Raw genomic sequence first — 24,058 nt, 5'->3', positions numbered from 1 at the left:
ACTTTTCTCGTATAACTTAACTAATCATTTTTCTTCTTTTTCTCGTATAGCTTAAGTATTCATTTCTCTTCTTTTTCTTACTAGGTTACCAAACATAGTGAGCCTCAGCATGCATTTTTTAATTATAACACTTGTAATTCTTTGAATTTTGATTTCGGGTTCAATCTCAAGCTTCGAATTGGTTGATCAATGGCGAATCTTCCGATCATCCAATTCGAAGAGAAAATCGTCGAAACAGTAGAGCAAAACCCAGTGGTGGTAATCATAGGAGAGACTGGTTCGGGAAAGAGCACCCAGCTTTCTCAGATTCTACATAGAAAAGGCTACACCAGATCTGGAATCATCGCCGTCACTCAGCCCCGTAGAGTTGCCGCAGTCTCCGTCTCTAGGTAACAATCTTCTTCTCCTTCATATTGAGCTGTATATGTATATATATATATATATATATGTGTACACACATTTACACTCTGTTTGGGAACCTAGAAGAGAAAAGAAAAGAAATAATTACATGAGTTATTAGGAGAGAAGTTTTGTTGACAGTCAAATGGAGCATTATGGAGTCAATTTGATGATGCATTAAATTTAGATTGTTTTGCCTTTGGAAGTATGAATTTTTATTAGTAATTACTATATGTAGAGAGTGGAACCTGATAGGTATTTGTTGCCAACAATCAGATGAGAGTGGAGAGATCACCTCGGGTGAAGCACCGGCTAGTTTACGAGTACTGGAGAGTGTAACAGAATGTATTTGTTGAAGGCGATGGGTTGGCTATTTATGACTATTCTTGAAATGGTTGGACTCCAAGCAACTTTTATGGGGATGCAACGTGTCCAGGGGAGTCGACTCTTTTAGGCATCAATGCTGTCCAGCACCTTGGCCCTAAAGTGCAACGACTAAGTTGTATCATTAGTAAGGGGGGTGCAAGAGGTGACTCTTTGTATGAGAGTCATGCCTCAATTTTATAGGGCTAAGATGCTGGACAACATCGAGGGATGATGATTCTACTGGGCCTTGATCTTGAGATGGGCAGACATCAAGCATAAATGTAACTGCTATGTTGCCTGTGGAGGGGAGCCACTTCAGAGGCCAATGCAAAGTCTCCAAGAATGCATCGAAATATTTTTTTGTTTTTGGGGGGTGGGGGTTGGTCCATAAAGATTATTTTGTTCCCAAAGAATAGTCTGTGGGAGTTTTCAAATTTTTTTTTTTTTTTTTGTAGGCTTTAATCTAATGCTTCAAACATAGGAGTAAAGGATATATATCTTATGTGGCATTCTTTCCTATTGGAGCAATTTATAGGATCCCTTTTTTCTATTAGTAATTGTTCACAGACGTGTTGCGCAGGAGCTTGGTGTTCGTCTTGGGGAGGAAGTAGGCTACGCAATTCGGTTTGAAGATCGAACTTCAGAGAAAACATGTATTAAGTAATATGAATTAACTTGTTACTCGAAGTCTTCTATCTCATTGCTTGTTTGTGGTTTGTTGACTTTACTAATGACTAATTGTATGGTTGTGGACTGCCCAGATATCTTATCGATGGAGTTCTTCTTCGTGAAAGTCTTTCAAACCCAGAGCTCAACCAATATTCTGTAATCATATTAGATGAAGCTCATGAAAGGAGCCTAAACACGTAAGATTCTTTTTCATGCTTCATGACCCTGTCTGTTCTTTCATTTTATGGGTTCTTATTATATTTCTTATTCTTTGGCTAGCATTAGACACTTAGAGAATCTCCGACAATGTAATATTTTGTTTGCTATTTAACCCTGTAAAAGTGCACTTGGTAGTATTTACTGTGCTAAAAATAGCACTGGTTCTCTAAAAGTGTAGTATTTTTTGTTTTTGTGCTATTTGTCATTCATTTACCTATAAACCACCATTATTTAAATAATGCTTTAATTTTTATTAATTTAAGTCGAAATTACAAAATAATTAAATTGGCTTGTACACAGATGATTTTATTTTTATTTTTAATTTATCTTAATTTATTTGTGCCAAATTAACTTCACTTTTATCATCACATGACATAGTTGTAAACTTGTAATGTAATCAGTGATAAATTAAACTCCAATTATATAATTTTTATTAAAAAAAAATCAACTAGTCAAAGGTATAGTATGCTTTTAACAGAAGTATGTTTTTTGTTGAAGTGAGTGTTTTTGTTGCATTGTGCTATTTTAGCACTTCTACATCTATATGCTACATGATTGGAGATGCTTCGATCTTTGGCATTTCTAAAAATTTTCTGGTATTTAACTTAAATACTTTTTTATTTGAATTTATTTACGCAATTTTTTATTTTTTATTTTTGGATCTGTACATTATATACAATGGCCTTCATATGTGGAAATATGTATGTCCAGGGATATTTTGCTAGGACTGATGAAACGGTTGATTAGAATGCGTGCATCCAATCTGAAGGTTTTGATCACTTCGGCTACTCTTGATGGTGAAAAAGTGTCAAGATTTTTCTCCAATTGCCCTATACTCAATGTCCCTGGGAAGTTATTCCCCGTGGAAATATTTTACAACATGGAGCGCCCAAAGAGTTATCTTGAATCTTCTTTGAAAACAGCCATTGGTATGATTAAAACTGTGTTTTTGTTATGCTTTGGTTTTCTTATATTTGTAGATTTTGTAGTGTGGTGCTTTTTGGTTCAGTACAATTTGGTTCTCGCTTTTGCATTGCAGGGTATGATATTATTCTGAATTGTGCTGCCAGAACTTATATATATATAGTGCATGTCTGTGCCTGAAGGCACGGTGTAAATAATGTTAGTATCACATACTTTACAAAAATTAATTAAAATAAATCAATTTAAAATGATAACAATTTAACTACTACAAAAATCAATTGTAATAAATTAATTCAAAATGACAACAATTTCATTGCAATATTAAACTTCACACATAAGTTGAAATAGCAAATTATAGTTTTTGGCAAACTTCATAATTAAAGTTTAAATAGCAAATTTATAATATAAAAATGTTTTTGTACAACATAAGCAAAGATATTCACGTCAAAATAATTAAAGTTTAAATAGCAAATTTATAATATAAAAATGTTGTGTACAATATAAGCAAAGATATTCACGCCAAAATAACACATGTATAGTGAGTTAGAATGGGACAACCTTCAATAAAAGAACGTGTCTAAATTAGTATTATAACTGAGTAACCTTTTCGCTTTATCAAATTTCAAAGCTTCAAGAAATTGTGAATGAACATTTTGGTACAAAAGAGTAATCATCCTAGCTTTAAAAAAAATAAAAATCATCCAGTTTAGAATGAAAGAGCCAACCATCAACACACATAGAAAAACAACACAATCCCAACATTTCTAAGGTGGATTAGTCACCTGCAACATAATTACTCCAATGTTTGAATTTACTTTGAAAAATCAATTAAAAGAAATCATAACAGGAAAAATCACATCAAAATACCTTTAAGAAACAGAGAAATCAATAACTATGAATTAATAGGAATTGAACATAAAAAAAATATTTCAATATAACCCTTCTTGATACATATGATCAAGCACCTTTCAACTTAGTTCCCAAGTCTCTTGATTAGTGTATATCATGACTTGTGAGTTCACATGTTGTTGCTTAATGAATATGAATATGAATTGTATAGAAGAAAAAAAAAAATGAATATGAATTGCTGGGTGTGTTTGGTAACATTTACGTTTTCAGTTTATATTTACAAAAATTTTATAAACTGATTTTTGTTATTTTTTATTTATTTTTAGAAAAACATAAACTACAAACGCGTTTGGTAATTGACAAAATGTTTAAAAAAATTTTAAAATATAAAAAAGAGTGAGAAATGGCAAGTGGCGGCGGAAGACGGTGATGGAAAGTGGTAACAGTGGGTGGTGGGTAGCTGGTGGTGGTGGTGGGTGGGTAGGTGACGGTGGCAGGTGGTGGGTGGTAGCAAGTGGGCGGTGGCGGTGGCGGCGGCGGTGGCGGGTGGTGGGTGGTGGTGGCAGGTGGGTGGCGGATGGCGGGTGGTGGTGGGTGGGTAGTGGTGGCGAGTAGGTGGCGGGTGGTGGTGGTGGTGGGTGACGGTGGTGGGTGGTAGCGAGTAGGTGGTGGTAGTGGTGGTGGTGGTGATAGGTGGGTGGGTGGGTGATAGTGGCGGGTGGTGGTGGATTGTGGGTGGTAGCGAGTGGGTGGTGGTGGTGGTGGCGGGTGGTGGTGGCAGGTGGGTGACAGATGGCTGGTGGCGGGTGGTGGCGAGTGGGTGGGTGGTAGTGGCGGCGGTGGTGGATGGGTGGGTGACAGCGGCGGGTCGTGGGTAGTAGCGAGTGGGTGGTGGTGGTGGTGGTGGTGGTGGCAGGTGGGTGGTGGGTGGCAGGTGGTGGATAGTGATGGCAGGTGGGTGGTGAGTGGTGGTGGCAAGTAGGTGGCGGGTGGTGTGTGATGGCGGGTGGTGGATGGTGGCGGGTAGATGGCAGGTGGGTGGTGGGTGGTGGTGGTGGTGGCGAGGGGTGGGTGGTGATGGCGAGTGGGTGGTAGGTGGTGGTGGGGGGTGGGTGGTGGTGGCAGAAGACGGTGGTGGAAAATGGTGGCAGGTGGTGGCTAGTGTTAGGTGGTAAAAAAAAAAAAACTGAAAACTTAAAATGAAAACGCATTTTTTGTGTTTTCATTTTTTAGCCAAATTTATAAACTGAGACTACTGATTTATAAATTAAAAATTTTACCAAACAAGTTTTTATTTGAGTTTTTTAAATTTTTTGTTTGGTAAAATTTTTAATTTATAAAATAGAAAACTGAAAACAAAAGTGTTACCAAACAGAAGTATAGGAATTCACAATTTAGCAATTGCTAAGTATAACTTTTCTTTCTTTTTCTTTTTTTCAATTTAGCACGAAGAATTTAATAATTTAAATAATACACGAAAACAAATGAAAATAAATAATTACATCTAATTTGGAATCCCAATATAGGTAGGCTCATGACAAAAAGTTTTGCCCAATTAACCATTATACAACAATTTACTCAAATTTCTCACTATGATTGTTTTTCTTCAATATACTACTCATCACAGCAAAATAATGCGTAATGAGAAACCCAATAAAAAAATCTAAATACAAAGATGTTACTTTCTGCAATATCATGGAAAATTGCCACTTTTATACACTTGAAATTTGAAGGAAAAAACAAAAATAAAAGTCGAAGTCAAAATATATCACTCTAATCGAGTGCCAAGGATTCACAAAAAATAAAACAATTATATGAGATCGAACAATTTTTGTGTAATAAATTTTTATATTACAATTTATTAGGTAGTGAGGGTTGACCATTGGTTTAATGGTTTAGACTTGGCCCAATAACCTTGAGGTTATGGGTTCAGGCCTTGGGCCACTACTTTGTGCATTATGTCAAAAGGTTAGGTATGTACTCAATCTTTCCCCTCCCAAACACACATTAATGTGTATTAATTGGGTGTTGTGTTGTGTTGTGTTTTTTTGTTTTTTTTTTTTTTTTTTTGTGATTTATTAGGTAGTGCCTAATGCAATAATTAGAAGGCTTTTTTAAATTCAACGATTAGAAGGCTTAACCATAAAGTGAAAATTACCACCACCTCAAAAAGATAAAAAACTGGAATGATTGAAAAGATTGTACTTGAGTGCTAAAACATTCCCTACAAAAACCATGCATGTTGTGTGAAAAAAACTTTTAACTTAAAGTAAATAAAAACTTGAAAAATAAAAAGGAAACTAATATTAAACTAAAAATCAAACTAATATTAAACAATCAAGGGTGAATTAAGTCAAATTTTCCAAATGAAAACAACTCTTTCAATATCATATTAACAATTAACAAAAGGATCAAGAGATTCGATTCTCCTTCTACTTCTAAACACGCCAGTCCATTAATTGATTAAATACATAAATTGAAAATCATTACCTAATCACAAACATAAACATTAAAAGAGACATTATAGTTTGTGTGAGAAGGTGTATGAATTGTGTTTGCTAAACATACATTATATCCAAATCATCACCCACCCTCATCCAATCAAACCACCAATCAGATGGTTGCAGTTGAGAATCAAATAGAAAACTTTCAAGAAAGAAAAGGAAAGAAGCAAATTGATACGTACGCAGTTCTCCTAATATATTCTTTGCCACTGGGAATCCTTAAACGAGTTAATTGATCAAATGTAAAATTAACTGTAAGGATAGATATGTGATTTTTTTAAATTATATTTCATAACTACACAACTGAGTGAGGAATAAGCCTATGAAACTGGACAAAACTTTGTCAAGCCAAAATATTGTTTCTGCCACTATACCCATTGGCAATATAAACTTAGGTTTTTGCTTAATGTTGCCCCCAAGCCAAAATATTGGTTCTGCCACTAAACTCATTTGCAATATAACTTAATTATGAGGCTAGGCTTGATTGCTCTAATGCTATGTCCTGAAATCATAATAGAAATATAAAATTAGAAATATTGATCTAATGCTATGTCCTACGAAGACTAATATATTGAAACCATAATCAGTGTGTTTGGTTTCAGTTTTTTGAAAACCGAATTTTTTGTTTTTCATATTTTTTTGTTTTTAGTGAATATTTTTAAAATTTTAACCATTTTTTTTACTTTTTCAGATGCACCTTAGTTAGATGTATCTAAAAAGTACAATATTTGTGAAAAATATAAATATTTTAAAATTTTAATAAATACACAAAAATATGAAAAATATACTAAATTTTCATATTTTTTTTGTATTTTTGGTATTTAGTGATTTTTTTTTAAAAAAATTTCACAAAAATTATACTTTTTAAGTGTATTTATGTTAGGTGTGTCTAATTTTTTTTTTTTTTAAAAAATGCTTAAAATATTAAAAAAATTCTGTAAAAACAAAAATACGGAAAATAAGAAAGTAGAATTTTCTGAAAAGTGTTTCAAAAAACTGGAAACAAACATGGTGAATTGAAATATAAAATTAGAATAAATAGCACCAAGAACAAAGAGACTATCATTATGTTTAGGGACCAAGTTTAAAACATTAACCAGCTTTTGGGAAGAGTTGTCTCAATTTACGGGTGATGCTACATTTCCTCCTAGCAAAGGAACAATAAGGAGGATATGCTGCTAGCAGTACTTGATCTACCTATTTGGCATCTATTGGGTTACTAAGTAGAGTAAATGATCTTTGACAAAATCATAGAATCTAAAAATCAACTCAACAAACGCAACTGACTTCAAGCAAGTGACACCATCCTATTGTCAAGCTACCAATTGGCCACGTAAATATTATATTTAGTACAACTCTCTACATGAGAACCCCAAAATCATAAGGAAATAACAAATATCACATGAAATAGAATAAACAAATTAGAGATTAAAATCCCTCATTTATGTATGTCATGACAAATTAGGTCAACGGTGCGTATGGTTGGGAAAAAAAGTTTAAAAAAGAAATTACCATATAACTTATCGTAGCTTAGCGTCGTCGGTTGATCTCACTCCACTTGTCTGCAAAATTGAACCGTTGTAATGGTATATTAGTAGTGGACAACACACATTATCACACAATGGTTTCTCTTTTTAATAGACAACGGCATTGTCAAATGAGAAAAAAAATAACAATGAAAATGAGTAAGCTTAACAATGTATCAATCGGAAAGCCGATCACCATGGGTCCATTACTGCCATGGGTCTTCTCAATTATAGCAACTAATGTTTTCCCTTCAGCAAAACCAACTAAAATCTGGGTGTGAGTTTCAAATTCAATTTTGAAGATCTCAGCTTTTTAAAATTGTCCGAGATTAAGAAAGGATGTCTTGTAATCACATGAACAAAAGAATATCTTGTAATCCCATACATACTAAAGAGGGAAATGAGCTCAAGTCTCAAGTCTAAACTAAATATTTAAAGGGAATTTTTTTTTTTTTTTAAGGGAAGGGCCAAAAAAAACTTGAACGTGTTTTTTATTTTTTTAACTTGGGAGTGCCATAGGCACGGGTGGTTCTTTTACGATGAAATGTAGTTGTTTTACGATGAAATCATGAAACTGTCCTATTTATACCCAATAGACAGTATAAGTTGATTTTACTATTATCCAATACTATCAATTTAACTGAGTTGAATCAATCTGACATAGATATGAGTTATTGCACATTGTTTTCGTATGCATTTTGTTAATTTCTTTAGACCAAGAATCAAATCATCTAATTTGAGCAATCAATCAAAACCACACACAAATGCAGATGACAAACTAATAATATAAAATTTAAGCTAAAGATGCACTGTTTTATGCCAATATCAATAACTTACCAATCAATAATACCAAGAACAAAAAGAGATTAGATTCCACAATAAACATAGTTAAATCATTACACTATGAAAAACATAGAATTTGGAAATTAAATTGGAAGTATACTAACAAATAGAAGGCTTCTCTATTAAATCAACCGATAATTATGAAATTCTAAACAATCAATTAGAGGATTCTATGTAAATAAGATGACTTTTGTTAATGAGATTAATCAAAGATTGAACAGGATGATACTACAATTCTAAATAATTAAGTTATGAAATTCAAAACCAATTAATTGAAGAAAAAAAATATTCAAATATCTATCAAAACCAATTTGAAATCTTAGTAAATCAAAACTCCGACTCAACTTCTATAAGTCTAAAACAAATTAACTCATGAATTTACCTTTTATATCAATAACTCATGCCTCAACTTGAAATTGCTTACATTGGTAAAGTTTCAAATTCCATGGAAATTGAATACATTTGTACCAATTAAACAAAACCAAAATTTTATTTAGATTTAACTGTGATAGGGGTTGGGAGTGAGTGGGAATCATTCCATTATGAATCTTCAGCCTAAAACAAAATCCAAACACACGTGGGCTCAACTGGTGGTGTATGATGAGATTACAAATGTACATTAAATATTGAGGGGAAAAAACAAAGGTGAGAAAGGCTCAAATGAAAACCTCTTTGTACAAAATGCAATAGCATACTAAAAATCCTAAAATTCCCATATTAATATACCAATAAAAACATGAAATAACAACCCATTCACATGAAAAATATATCTAAAAATCTAAGTTTGGGTGCTCACCACGAAAAAGTTATTGAACCCATTAAATATAAATCTAGAGAGAGAGAGAGAGAGAGAGAGAATCACCACAAATCAACTATGTAGAGCATGTGTTGGTCTTCAAAATCAAAGAATCATGGAAGTCAGAAATTATTGAAATCAACTTCCAAACTACCCATAATAGCTGTCGACATTGGTGGATAAAAGAAAATAATAAATTATTAAGAAAAATGAAAACCAATATGATGGCTCATAACTCTATATAATCAAAGGAAACTAGACCAAAGTCATTTGAATTTATAAGTGAAAACAAAGTAATACCACGACAAATTATCAAACAGAAACCCCAATGGATTTTAATTGCCTTGAAAAATTATACTTTCATTTGGGTTTAAAGTTCTGTGTATGGTGGAGAGGATCGCCACGTATATAATTTTGAACAAACTTGCATGTGCTCAAATCATTAGAATGTTATTATTACATTCAGAAATTGGAAGTTATACCTTACCTTTTGAAGAATTTATGGATAGGCACATAAAGATATTTGAATTGTTTTTTAAGTGATGAGCAACAAAAGGAAACATTAAAATGCTTTAGTAAGCATGCAAATCAAATACTTACCACAATGTTTGGATGCAAAAGGGTTCTTAAGAAGTTTCACTTCTTCCTCAAGCTCTCTAATGTGAACCTATTAAGCAAATTTAAAGCAATGATTCAGATATATAGGACCACAAACACAATGCTTCATATACAAATTACCATAAATGTAAATAAAGCAATTAAATTGGAAATGATTTTCTGTTTTGAAGCACTCTTACTGCAATTGAAAGCTTCTTAGATACATACCAATACCAAAAACAATTGAAAAAACTAACACAAAAATAATAAATATATCCACAAGAATCACCATAAACAAAATATATCTTTTAGAAATGAAGGAGCACCAAATCCAAAATCAGTAAGAGCACTTCTCAAAATAATAAATAAAAAAAAGTATAAGAACTTTACCCCAAAACAAAACCCATTGCTCACATCCTTTGTGCACCATAACTCATCATCATTCTGCAAATCACCACTGAATAATGTGTCAGATAAAGCTTAAGTAAATACAAAAGTATTCAATAAATACCAAAAATATTGTGTCTAGTTTGAAACTATGAGTGAAAATATGACCATCTATTTTATTTTCAGCTTAATGTTAACAATCAGGTTAACCTTTCACATTAACCCATTTAATGTTAACAATCCTCAACCCATTTGACTAACATGAAATGAAAATGGGTGTTGATATGAAACCAATTTTTTCTTCAACTCCCATTTGATTTGATAGAGAGTGAGAGCTTTGTTGGTGATGGTGGGATAAAATAAAAAAAAAAATCAGAGTATCCAAATTTGTATGGAAAAGATAAGTTAGCTCGTTACGCGTTACAGAACGTGTGCCAGTATTGGCACGGAGGAAATGTCCCCATCAGGGAATGACCTAAGGGATGGCATGGATGCTGACTTTGGAGGCTGTTTGCTTTTAGACGTAAAAGATTTCTATTGGTGGATCTGAAAGGATAATTAAATGTACTTAATATATTTGATATTAAATAGACGTCTCTTCTTCCAATTAGGGTAGACGTCAATGGAAGAAATTGGGGCTTTTGCCGGGGTTCAAAATGAATATCCTTCGTTTTCTGATATGCAACATGTTTTTAATCGGAAGAAGCTCTTTAGAAGGAGGCGCAACTTCGAAGATGGATTGAGAAGAATTAGGAAGAGGGATTTTGAGATTTTATCAATTGTCCGTAATCATTTGGATGAGAAAGGACTTGCCGGAAGGGTTGTCGAGTGGTTTGATGTTGTTCTTATGTATGAAGATTGCCAGAAACACGCCGACTGGTATTGTCAAAAGGGGTTAGTTGATCATCCTAAATATCATACTCTGGTTAAGACAATCTTGGATCTTGAAAATGATTATGCTTCTGCAATTGAAGATCAGGATTTAGATGTTAAGATGAAATACATCATGAAGATGTTGAATGCTCTTGCATAATCTTGTACTTTAATTATGTACTTGAATTTGATTGAGAAATAAAATTGCTTGGGCTGTTTGATTATCAGATTTCGCATTTATGCTATTATTCTCTAATTTTAGAAGAAAATTAATTAGGCGAATGCCTGAAAAATAATCATTCAATTGATTTAACTTCGTCTTTTATTGCGTAGCAAAAATTGTCTAACAAAAGCCGCGCAACAAAAAATCCGTCAAGCTAAGTTACTATACTTGATCTTTTGTCAAAAAGTCGAGAAAGATGAGCTTGCTCAGCTCTGGAGGGCGCATATACTTTGGCCTAGTGGACTTAGATGTATTTGGGCCCAGTGGATTTACAACCTGCGTTATATTGAAGTAGCCTAAGATTTAATATTTTTATAATATATAAGTTTCCAAGATTGCCCCTGGGGGTAGGGGATATTTTAATGTTGCGTAGATTCGTAACGCAACTTATTTTAAATTATAAAATTTGTCTATGAAGGATGTTGGTAATTATAGATTGGAATGAAAAATTAAAATGGTTCTAAATATTGTGCATTTCCGGAACAGATTTGAAGGAATGATCTCGGTGGAGAACACAAATGACAGTGGTGACGATTTCACGGTTGATTCGGGAGGTGTGCACCTCGGTAATCTATGGCTTTCACAGAAGCCTACGAAAGTGAAGTTTAAAGGAAAGGATCCCAATGGGCAGGAAATGGATTCTTATGTGACCCTGTTTACTTTGCACGATAATGGGAATTATGGATATGAGATTCATTGGAAAGGGGATGATGGTAATAAAGAAATATATGCAGTGCCTGGGTCGTGCGATCTTTACATCTCATTATACAAGACTGATACTATGACTAATGTTATATATCATAATCATAGATTATCAGGTTACAATTTAATGTTTTGGGATTTTGAAGGAGTTTGTAAGAATTGGGATGGAGGATTTGGAGACGGAGATGGAGGTGGGAAGTAAAGAGCAGCTCGGCTTGTTTTACTATAGAGGTTATCAGTTGTTATTTTCTCAGTTTAGATGTTGTTATGTTGTTTTTGAAAGTCTTGGCGACGCGTAGCGGTGGAGCACTCCGTGCTCTGGAGAGAAGATGCAGTCTTCGGAGGTGGCTTGCCCCGTACCGCTCTATTTGGCGTATCCCATATGCCAGTTGACTAAAGCCCGAGCGACTTTGGAGCGGAAGAAAAGTCGTCAGACGTAATTACTATACTTGATCTTGCCAAAAGTCAAGAGTTGCGTCTCGTCATCGTTCTGCAAATCACCACTGAATAATGTGCCAGATAAAGCTTAAGTAAATACAAAAGTATTCAATAAATACCAAAAATATTTTGTCTAATTTGAAACTATGAGTAAAAATATGACCATCTATTTTATTTTTAGCTTAATGTTAACAGTCAAGTTAACCTTTCATATTAACCCATTTAATGTTAACAATCCTCAACCCATTTGACTAACATGAAATGAAAATGGGTGTTGACATGAAACCAATTTTTTCCTCAACCCCCATTTGATTTGATAGAGAGTGAGAGCTTTGTTGGTGATGGTGGGGATGATGGGATGAAAAAAAAAAAAAAAAAAAACAGAGTATCCAAATTTGTATGGAAAAGATAAGTTAATTATTGATTCTATTCACAGATAAATTTAGCACTAACAAAAGTATCCTAATTTCTTAAATTTTGGGCTGAGATCTAAGTATCGAAAAATGGAATACTCTAATAAATTTTAAAGAGAGAAGTAGAACCTCATGAGGAATGAATAAATATAGTCATATTGAAGACACTGTCACAGACAGACAAGCACAGAGAGAGAGAGAGAGAGAGAGAGAGAGAGAGAGAGAGAGAGAGAATCCATGATAGCTTGTAGCCGATTTGGGCTCCATGATAGCTAACCTGAGAAACTGATGATTAAGGTCAGAAAATCCTCTCCTCCGATCTGTTGCCGCGATGTCGCCAATTTGGGCCCACCAATCTAGCAAGGCTAGCACCTAACAAACCCACCCGAAGTCACCGATCTGCTATGTATTAGGTTTTCGGGGGAATGAGTGACTAATAGGGGTGAGGCTGTGACCATTGCCAGGGAGATTGAAGATGAAGAGTGAGCTCTGAGAGTGAGATGAGGGGGATAACCCAATTTTGAATTTTGAGAGAGAGAGAGAGAGAGAGGGATGAAAGGGAAGAAGAAACATAAGGAGAAAATGTATATCCACCATAGGATGTATGTGAACAAACAATCTCAATCATTGAAAGATAATTTGTCTCTTAGACATTTTTCAGCTGTTGGATTGAATCAATTTGATGGTCCACATTTTGACAAAGGGACAAAAGTCCCATTAGGATTCGAAAACAACCCTTCATTGTTATATAGATATTTGCTTTTTCCTTTTCACTTGTAATGAGAATGTGCTAACAAATTTGTCTTGATAGATATACATGTTCGGGAACCAGAAGGTGATGTCTTAATATTTATGACTGGACAGGTGAGAATTTTCTTTCCCGAGGTCTGTCTGCCATTTAATGGCTTAGTTGTGTCATGCTGGTTTTGCTTGTTTTGATTGGAGAAATTAAGTATATGGCCTTCTTATAGGATGATATTGAGAAGCTGGTCAAGAAGTTGGAGGAGAGAGTTCAAAGCCTGGAGGAAGGTTCTTGCATGGATGCTGTAATCCTTCCTCTTCATGGATCTTTGCCACCTGAACTGCAGGCAAGTCTAATTATTTTCATATCTCTACTAGATGAATTCTGATGTATTTTATTTTTTTTGTTTGGATATTGATGACTCCTCTTGTTGGCCTCTATCTTTTCTTTCTTTTTCTTTTTCTTCCTTTTCCTCTTCTTCTTTTTTTATTTTTTATTTTTATAAATTTTATTTATTTATTTATTTTTTTGTATCTCTTGGACCATTTTGTCTAGTGGTGAATTTTTTTCTTTATCCATGGTATAAACACTGGCTTATGTTCTATGGTTGCTTATTACCAAGCTTCTTAGGACTGGTGCAGTAATTGGCATGGGCTGAGAAGGATAAACATGGTTTCTCTGACCTATATTGTTCATCAAAAGGAGATCAAGCATTAAGACATAGTGAATGATTTTATTTATCAATGCACAAATGTAGAAACTCCCCAGGAACTGTCTGGGGAGTTTATGCAGATTTATGCATTTTTTTTTTACTTCTCATCCGTGTGAAATTGTCCTCTTTCTGTTTTTGAGTTGAATGCTGAAGTAGAGTTTGAATTGAACTGATAGTTAAGTTTTAGTTCAAATTGATTCTAATTGTTTTGTTGATGACACTAAATGTTGGCATTGTTCCTACAGGTGCGTGTATTCAGTCCTCGACCTCCAAATTGCAGGCGATTTATTGTTGCTACAAACATTGCTGAAACTTCTTTGACTGTTGATGGTGTTGTGTAAGTGGTCTCATTCATTTCATTTGTTTATTTGGTGCAATAATGATAATTTTTTTAGTTAAAATTGCCTGCAATAAGATGTCAGAATAAAATGAAACTGCATTGCCCTATGGCTACGCTCAAACTAGGCTAGCCTAGAGAATTTGGATGGCTATAAGTCTGTGGTCCTACACCAGAATTTCTGAGGTCCTTTGTGATCTATTTTATTGTTTATGGCTATTCTTCTTTTTGTTGGGTAATGTCTTTAGCTCTTTTTGCGAAATTAGTAGATCCTTTCCCCACCCCTTTTATGCACTATATTTCATATGTTAATTCAAAAAATAAACAAATTTTGTTTTTTGGGTTCTTTTGAGTTTCGGTTAACCTATTTTCTCATCATTAAAAATTATATGTAAATGACAGGTATGTTATTGATTCTGGTTTTGTGAAGCAACGACAGTACAACCCATCAACCGGCATGTATTCCCTTGATGTTGTTCAAATAAGCAGGTAAAAGATTGATACTCTTGAAACTTTTGTTGTTTTTAGCATAGATTAATATCTAAGAAGCACAAATATGGACACGCAACATGGATACAACATGATATGGATATGCCAACATAGCAATTTTAAAAGAATCAGGGCTTGGGTATGAAAAAACTGTGTTTCTGTCACCTTCTTTTAGCATATCAAAATAGAAAGAAATTATTTCACACTATATTTTGGAAAAGAAGTACGGATGAAAAATCCTATTATCTATTTTAAAAAGCTCTATTCACAAACAAATTGGTGACTTAACAATCATAAGCAATCCTAGGACCAAGAACATCGATAAGAGGTCCTAAAGGGTGCCAATTGTCCAACAACAAAAGGTATGCCATTACCAATTTTGTGCTTAACAAATAGCCTTTTACTCTTTGTTCTTCAATGTGCTTTTTTGCATGGTTCAATAGATGAAGTATTTGATCTAAGGATTGTACTGCATACGTAGATTATGGTGAGTCAAAACTCATATCCTGTAGAGCTTTTCTGCCTCACTGCCCTTCGAGACACACATTATAGAAAAAGAGCAGACAAGAAGTGATGTCTAGTGGAGGGCAATGTTTTCTTACATGTGAGATTTTACTTCTCCTGCAAGACAAATGATCAAATGAGTTTGTGTTTGCCTTTTTGCTTGATCCATTATATTGTCTTACAGTGGATAGCCAGCAAATGAATTAGTTGCTGAGCACTTGCTTTCCTTGTGATTGTTGCAATGTTCAAGTTTGAAGCTTTGTTTAACTGCAGGGTGCAAGCAGATCAGCGTGCAGGACGAGCTGGAAGAACACTTCCTGGGAAGTGCTACCGTTTGTACCCGTCTATGGTTTACCATGAAGAATTACTAGATGCAACAGTCCCTGAAATACAGCGGTCTTCTCTTGCTGGCACTGTTCTTTATTTGAAATCATTGGACCTCCCTGATATGGATATTCTCAAATTTGATTTTCTTGATTCCCCTTCTTGTAATGAAGCAACTCCTTTCTCCATTGTTTATGTTTAGTTTGAAGTAATCTGTTCAACTAGTAATGATCAAGTTTAATTGGGTTTGCTGCAGCTGAGTCACTAGAAGATGCTCTTAAGCAACTATATCTTATTGATGCTATTGACGAAAATGGATCAATTTCAAGTATTGGACGAACGATGGCTGGTACTGGATTCTGATTTGATTTTTAAATTTTCTGTACTTTAGTATTACTGAAACCGATAAATAAGTTTTCAAAACATGAAGCATTAAGGCACTACTATCATTGCCATCAGTATCATTGTCATAGATGTTCCATTAGGAATTGGGTTTGGCTATGAGATTCTTGTATGGCCATCCATGTTTAGGAGTTGTTATTTAGTTTATGGTGAATTGTTGTGTGAAATTTTCATTAGTACTATGATTGTTTTCTGCTACTGTTCATCTTGAGGTGGTGTTTTTTTAGCTTACTGACAGATAAAATAAGGACGGGCAAGGGGGGTTGGGGTGGGGATAGTGGCTTTTTCCATATAAATGCCGGATGTGTGATTTACTGTGTCTTTCCTAGTCTCAGTGGTCGGCACTCATCCAGAAGTAACAGTTTGTCTTTGATTATGTTGATCTTGTCTGTTTGTGTATACTTCATTTCTCAATGTACTGACAAATGAATGTATGATGAGTTCTTTCGATTCTTTATATAAGTGATGAATTTCTGGTGAGAGAGACGAGGAAGAGACAGAGTGTGGTGGGTTTGTAATGTGTTTCGGTGTTGGGATAAAACATTGACAGGGTGTTGTGTGTGTGATTGTAGGGAAAATAAATTATTTGATTGAAAATGCTGGTGTCAATATTGTCGTGTTGGCAACTTTGAAAATCTTGTAACAGGGACTTTTTTGTAATATAGCAAAAACAAATTGAGAATGTGGCATAAAATGGAGTACAGCCAGCTAAAAGAGCGCGAATTGCACTCCTCTATTTTATTTAAGATCTTCTCATTGTTTTCTTTTACTTAAGTTGATAAGAGAGAGAACCCTTACTTCGGATCAGCTTTAAACATTTGCATTCATCATTATCTGCTTAAATTAATGATATAAAAACCCTATGAAAAAGGCTGCTTGTGTTGAAAACCCCTCTCAAGGGGCACAGGTGTTTCTGGTTTCTCTGAGAATCTTCTATACTTAAATGCAGAGCTTCCATTGGAACCTTCACTCTCAAGAACCTTAATGGAGGCAAATGAATATGGTTGCTTATCCCAGGCTTTGACAGTTGCTGCTATGCTATCAGCGGAAACCACGTTGCTTCCTGGTCGAAGGTAGATTCTTGAATTTGTTTTGTAAGATCATTACTTGCTGTGGATGCTGCAATTACTATGTTATATTATCTCCAGGTATTTGCTTCTGGTAGCTGGCAAGCATAATGTGCAACTAAAGAGCATGCATTCTGAAACCTTTGCTTGGCATAGAGGATAGTTTGATTTCTGAATTGTAAATTTAAGGCATATCAACTGATACTAAACTATGCAATCGCCAAGGCTATGTTATACATACCTAATACTATAGCTCTCCTGTAGTCCTCCTGATACAGCCCCGAAAGCTTAACATATCTGCCCAGTGCCCACTGACACTGCATGATACAACCCACCAGGTCTGACCATGATTATAGTTGGTAGTTGAGAAATCTCTGGATTGTCAAACTAAGGGGGTTGAGCTACTTGTCCTATATTAGGGGCTCTTCATGCATGCACAAGCTCATCTTATGAACTCTCCGTCTTCGTCAAGGCTCCTCATCTCCATAGCTAGGCTTAAGGATTGGTCATAGTGTGAAAGACCTTTTAGTTTTAGATGCACATATGTTCCTCTACGATGCTGACTGAGATTTGGCCGTAAGGGTCTTTATCGCACATCAATAATTTGATAATCAATTATAAGGTCATGATATGAATTCCATTTACATTAGTATTTTTGTAGTAAATTTATATATTTTGTTGTTTTTTCCTTGTTAAATATTCTTCTCTGGGTCCAAATTTGCCTTTTTATGTCTCACAGCAAGAGCACTGAGAAGAAGAGGAAGCATGATTCTTCAGACCTTCCTAATGGTTCTGGTTGGGGTGATCACATCCAATTACTGCAGATCTATGAGCTTTGGGATCAGACTGACTATGATGTGGATTGGTGCAAAGATAACAACTTACAGGTACCTTTATTCTGTTTCAGATAGCATTGATTAAATAAATGCTGTGAGACAGTAACATCAATATTTTGTTATTCGGCATCTGGCCCTTTAGGATATAATCTTTTAGCCTTTCCATGGGCCCTAGCCTTGTGCAGACATCGTCTCATTTCAAATGTGATCTGGGCATTAATTGCTTTACTTATTGTAAGATTTTATGTATACAGAAAGAGAGAGAGCAAGTGAATAAATGAGATGTTATTGATATATCTGTATTGTATTATTGATTGATGTTTTGATATAAATTACAATGATTCATGATTCCTATATATAGAAGAGGGTGAGTGTGTAGTAGGTGAGGAGTAGGTGGAGAGTAGGTGGGTGGAGTAGATGTAGTGGTAGGTTTTTGGTACATTTTAACAGCCCCCCGCAAACTCAAGGGGGATAGGAACTAACCAACTTGAGTTTGGAGAGACTAACAAAACAAGAAAATAGACGAATACATAAAATAAAAAAGGATAGGAGACACTGTATGGTCGTGTCAGACCGTTGTAGAAGACTGTATGGTTATGGTAGACCGATGTAGAAGACAGTTTATGGGGTCATGTCGGACCGTTGTAGAAGACAGTTTACGGGGTCATGTCGGACCGTTGTAGCAGACAATGTTGTGACAGTTGTTGTGACAGTTTACGGAGTCTTGCTGGACCCTTGTAGAAACTAACCGGAATCAATGTTGGGACAGTTTACAGAGTCTTGTCGGACCCATGAAGGAGCTAACCGGAATCAATGTCGGGACAGTTTACAGAGTCTTGTCGGACCCATGAAGGAGCTAATCGGAATCAATATCGGGACAGTTTACAGAGTCTTGTCGGACCCTTGTAGAAACTAACCGGAATCAATGTCGGGACAGTTTACAGAGTCTTGTCGGACCCCTGTAGAAACTAACTGGAATCAATGTCGGGACAGTTTACAGAGTCTTGTCGGACCCCTAAAAAAGTCGTACCCTCGAAAGGTGTGCCCAATCTATCAAAAAAGGCGTGCCATAAAAAGGCGTGCCCAAGCCATAAAAAGGCGTGCCAGATATGATGGCGAGGCACGTGAGTGCCTTGGCTGGCGCGCCCGTTTGTCGTCTGGCGTCAAGTGGCGCGCGATACGCGTGGCTGCCTCGGCTATTTAACCAAGACGGAGGCTGAGGCTGAGGCTGAGGCTGAGGCTGAGACAGAAAAACTGAGAGAAACCTCTGAAAAATTCTTCCTTTGCTGAGAGAGAAACTCTGTAATACGCTGTAACACTCTGTTGCCCAGAAAATGGCTTCGTCTTCCCGTGGGCTGCTCACTCACTTTCCCGACCTCAATGAGTCAACAAGAGAGAGAACTGGTGCGGTGGCCAGTGAACCTCAACCAAACACCTCTGTGTTTGCTCCGTTGAACTTTCCGATGCGGTCGGTGGAGCAAAAAATGGCGGTGCAAACTGATATTGAGGCCAATCAGTATACTCTGAAGTCATGTGTGGAAACCATGACTGCGGTCACAAACTTGTCGCACCAGCTGCAGAGCAGGACAAATGAGGTGCAACAGTTAAACTCCCAGCTGGCTCTGCTCCAACGCATGTATAAGGATGCGCGAGCAGAGATAAGTGTGCTAAAGGCGGAAAATAAGGAATTGAAGCGGAAGGCCACCGTGATGTTCCGATTTGGAGGTCCGCCATATGCTGCAGTGGAGGAGTATGGGGGAGTGTCCGTGCTCGGCGGCGTGGAAAACACGGAGGCAGCACCGTCAAGGGCTGCTCAGGACGGAGGCAAGAAGAAGAGACCGGCGGCAGAGTAGAGAAAAAATCCCACTTGTGGATGTGGTTGTTTGGGTTGTGTGTGTTGGGTTGTTGGGTATTGTTTTGTTTTTTGGTTTTTTGTTTTTTGTTTTTTGTTTTTTTTTTTATTTGTTTGTTGTTTTTTTTTTTTTTTTTTTTTTTTTTTTGTTGGATGTAAAATGGTGATCGGGGTGAGCCCCGACATGAATAAAAGATGGGCTGATGTGCAAATTTGGAAATTGTTTTGTTTTTTTTTTGTTTTTTTGTTTTTTTGGAAAGAATAATAATAATAAAAATGTATTAATGGGGAAGAGGCAAGGAGATAAGAACAGCATGATGGCTTTGGTGGGTGGAGTCTGTGGGTGAAGTGCAGAAGTGGACGTGGGTGCTGGAGTGAATATAGTATAATAAGCATATATTAAAATAAAAGAAAGTGGCTGCAGAAGAAAAAAAAAAAAAAGAGGTATGGGTGAGAATATAATAAACAGATACAGAGAGAGAGAGATAAAGTGCCCATGTGCATAGGTCTGCCCAATAAAAGATATCATACTATCATACTAAAAGATATCATACTATAGTATAATAAAAAGAGAGATAATAGATATATATAAAAGAAAGAAAGTGGGGGAGGGTGGGAAGCAGAAAGTTAAAAGGGAGTAAAAGAAATAAATAAATAAAGTGTGGGAGAGAGAAGCAAGAAAGAAGAATGGGTCTGGCCTCTTATGATACCCAGTGGCAAAAGCTTCCATCATCAAAGTCCCAAGTGCCGACATCATAGCAATAAACCCTGCAAATGGAAAGCCCGGCCATGGATTTGTACTGAGGCACGGACTCGTTAGGCTGTTGAAGGCATCGGGAAGGATGGGAGGGAAACCGGTGGCTAAGATCACACCGGCAGCAAAGGCCTTGATGAGGAAGTGAAGTGCACTGTGACGTTTCAATGCTAAGACATTTCTTAGCAGCAAAGGCATGGAAACTCCAAGTGCACTGGCAACTAGAATTGAAGCTATGGAAACTAGTTTGTATTTGAGTGCCGTGGGTGGGTGTGTGTGGGTATTCTTGAAAACCAGGCTGTGTGTCCCTCCCAGGAAAAGTCGAAACGACCCACTGACATTCCAGCTTGGAGACAAGTAGAGATGACCTCTACGGATCGAGAGCGAGGACCCAAAGTCCCGACGATCTTGGTCATTGCAGGGAAGAGGCTGGATCTAGATGGCTCGAGGATTGAAGCCATCCTGGTAGGCTCTTCGAGACAACAGTGAGAGGAGGGGCAGTGGTGGTGGACTCGAATAAATTTCAAGGTATGTGTAGAAAATTCTAGCGGATTAGGTTGAGGTCCGGCAGGCGGCCAAGGTGAGGTTGCCGCCTGCTGGTGAAGCGAAAATACTAGGTTCTAAACCTGCTCTGATACCATGTAAGATTTTATGTATACAGAAAGAGAGAGAGCAAGTGAATAAATGAGATGTTATTGATATATCTGTATTGTATTATTGATTGATGTTTTGATATAAATTACAATGATTCATGATTCCTATATATAGAAGAGGGTGAGTGTGTAGTAGGTAAGGAGTAGGTGAGGAGTAGGTGGAGAGTAGGTGGGTGGAGTAGGTGTAGTGGTAGGTTTTTGGTACATTTTAACACTTATGTTGTGAGGCAGAGGAACTTGCTGCAACTTCTTGACAAGTGTGCATACTTGTCTTTTTTTCCCGACTTTCTCTAGGGCTTCAATTGGGGTCTGTTTCTTTTTAATTATTGTGTGAGAACTTTATCTGATATTAAACATACTGACTGTAGGTGCGAGGAATGAAGTTTGTTAGAGATGTCCGGAAACAGTTATCCCAAATAATGCAGAAGATAGCAAAAGGTTGGAATTCATTTGTATCGATGAACTTATACCTTGTAAACACATGTTTTGCATTTATGTGGTAATTGTGCTATGGATGCATCTTACTGTAATGTACAGCGGCAGCTCCAGAGTTTTTCTTCAATGTAGTCAGTCGATTTTTACCCCCCACTAGTTGAATTACATTGAACCAACTTCTACTGAATGAAATTATTCATAAAAAGAATTTAGTTTCAACTCAATTCAATTTCACCCAAATTAAAAAACTAAATCCTAGTTTGCATATTTTCCTTTTGTTTATTAGATTGACTCTGAAATAGTAAACAAAAATATTTGATTGACTTCAAATGGTAAACAAAAAGACTAGATTTACCCAAAGATCCTAGTTTTACTTACTTTTTCGTTAGGCTCATTGCGATCACATGAGAAATCCTACCAAAAAACTTCTAAATATATGTATACCAGTTTCTTTTTGTTTTTATATTTTATTTTAACATACATTTTCATTCAGCTGAAGTCAATCTAATATTTTCATTCAGCAGCCCCTGGTTATGGGAGAATGTTTTGCTACCTTTCTCCTTCCATATTTCTCTATTTAGTGTTGTTGGTTATCGGTCACCTAGATGTATATTTGAATGCCCCAATTAATTTTATGTTGTGCATAAAATCAGGGTCCCTAGATGTTCGAACAAATGAAAGACGGAAAGAAAGCCAAGAGGATTATAGGAACTTGAGGAAGTCTCTGTCTGTTGGCTATGCAAACCAGCTTGCAGAGAGAATGATTCGTCACAATGGTTACCGAACTCTTGGTTTTAAACCCCAACTTGTTCAGGTAGAAACTTAGAAAATATCTTCTTGTGTTATCTTGTTGTATGCGTATGTGTTTGTTGTAAATACCAAAACTTCATTTTCTGTCATTGGATTTTACTTTTTGAATGACCAAGTTTAGCACAAAGCAGCAAAGTTGAATTTGAAAATTAGGTTTGAAGATATGTTAAAGAAAACTACTAGCATCAAGTACCTGACTCACATCTAGAGATTTTTTTTTTCAGCGTATTTTTTATATTATTGTTGTCTTGAACACAACTGAAGGTACACTATTTTTAAATTTAGGTGCATCCATCCTCTGTGCTGAGAACGGATGAAGAGGGAATGCTCCCAAATTATGTTGTCTACCATGAACTTATTTCTACCTCACGTCCATTTATGCGGAATGTGTGTGCAGTAGATATGCCATGGGTCATGCCCATCTTAAAGAAGCTCGAGAAACTAAACATCAGCAAACTCAGGTATACCAGTTTCTTGGGGAAATAATTGCAGTAGGAAGTGTATGCTTTTTCCTTTTTTAAAGTTCATTTTCCATTTTCCATTTTCATGTACTATGATCTTGAGCATTATGTTTGTGTGAAGCAGTGGTGGGTCGGGTCAGTCTGAGGAGCAAACTGAGGGAGATAAGTCAAGCTTGCCAAAAAAAGATGATGTTGATGTTGCTAGGCCTGTTGATGACCGTGACAGTCAGATACAAGCAGCTCGGGAACGTTTTCTTGCTCGTAAAGGGAAGAGATAGCACTGAAATGTTGGATTGGCACAGTGGCTAGTGAATTCAATACTCTTGGTAAGAATATGTTGTAGCTGATGGGAGATGGGATGGATGACACCATTTGAACTACCATCTGTTATGGTGACATCATATCACCCTTATTTTCGGTTGCAAATTTATGCTTCAAAGATGTTGGAGAGGAGAGCCATGTCCACAATCACGAAGGCTAGTTCTTGAGGAATTTTGTCCACTTTTTCTCCAACCCTCAGATCCACCTTGTAGTATGTGCACTTGTAAATTTTAGTAGTATTTTCTTAGGATATAAACAATCTAAAGCATTTAAAAAAATTTTAAAAATTAAAAAAAAAGAAGTGAATTTGTTGGATAACGACCGGAGTGTATGCCTCGTCTTCTTGTCCTTGTAATGATTTTTATTTATTTATTTTGCTGAAAAGTGAAGTTTTTTAAATTAGTCACTGAGATGATTCAATGAAAAAAAAAAAAGAAAAACAGAGGCTAGCGGAGGGTAAAATATGAGTAGAAGAGGCTCTTGAGAACTCATGAGTAGTTTTTATGCTTTGATGATGTTTGGTATGTTCTCTTTGAATGATTTGAGTTCGTAATTTTGAGAAAGAAGGGAAAAGCACAACAAATATGTCTCTTAGCTTGATATACATTGTTACATTCATTTTTTAACAGGT

At 35.9% G+C, this 24,058-nt stretch overlaps 1 protein-coding gene across 6 annotated transcripts; it reads left to right on the top strand.

Moving 5' to 3' along the window:
- Positions 1-23,829, top strand: LOC114278959 (putative pre-mRNA-splicing factor ATP-dependent RNA helicase DEAH4). Of its 6 annotated transcripts, none has more exons than XM_082880367.1 (16): positions 1-389; positions 676-1,425; positions 1,527-1,631; positions 2,365-2,582; positions 13,540-13,592; positions 13,700-13,816; positions 14,428-14,519; positions 14,922-15,008; positions 15,786-16,000; positions 16,093-16,185; positions 17,188-17,311; positions 18,045-18,192; positions 21,769-21,838; positions 22,489-22,649; positions 22,931-23,106; positions 23,231-23,829. In XM_082880367.1, exons 4-16 carry the CDS (start codon positions 2,384-2,386, stop codon positions 23,382-23,384), a joined length of 1,689 nt encoding a protein of 562 aa, XP_082736493.1. In that variant the 5' UTR covers positions 1-389; positions 676-1,425; positions 1,527-1,631; positions 2,365-2,383; the 3' UTR covers positions 23,385-23,829. The 6 variants fall into 6 exon arrangements, with proteins under 6 accessions (XP_082736493.1, XP_082736492.1, XP_082736498.1 ...); XM_082880366.1 differs by having other exon boundaries at positions 27-389; positions 1,333-1,425; XM_082880372.1 differs by having other exon boundaries at positions 45-389; positions 1,346-1,418.
- Positions 23,830-24,058: the final 229 nt, after the last annotated feature.

The sequence above is a fragment of the Camellia sinensis genome, chromosome 7, assembly GCF_055761805.1.
Source record: "Camellia sinensis isolate YWXY chromosome 7, ASM5576180v1, whole genome shotgun sequence".
NCBI lineage: Eukaryota > Viridiplantae > Streptophyta > Magnoliopsida > Ericales > Theaceae > Camellia > Camellia sinensis.
Note: the sequence above shows the minus strand (reverse complement) of the source record. Positions and strands in the feature narration are given on the sequence as shown.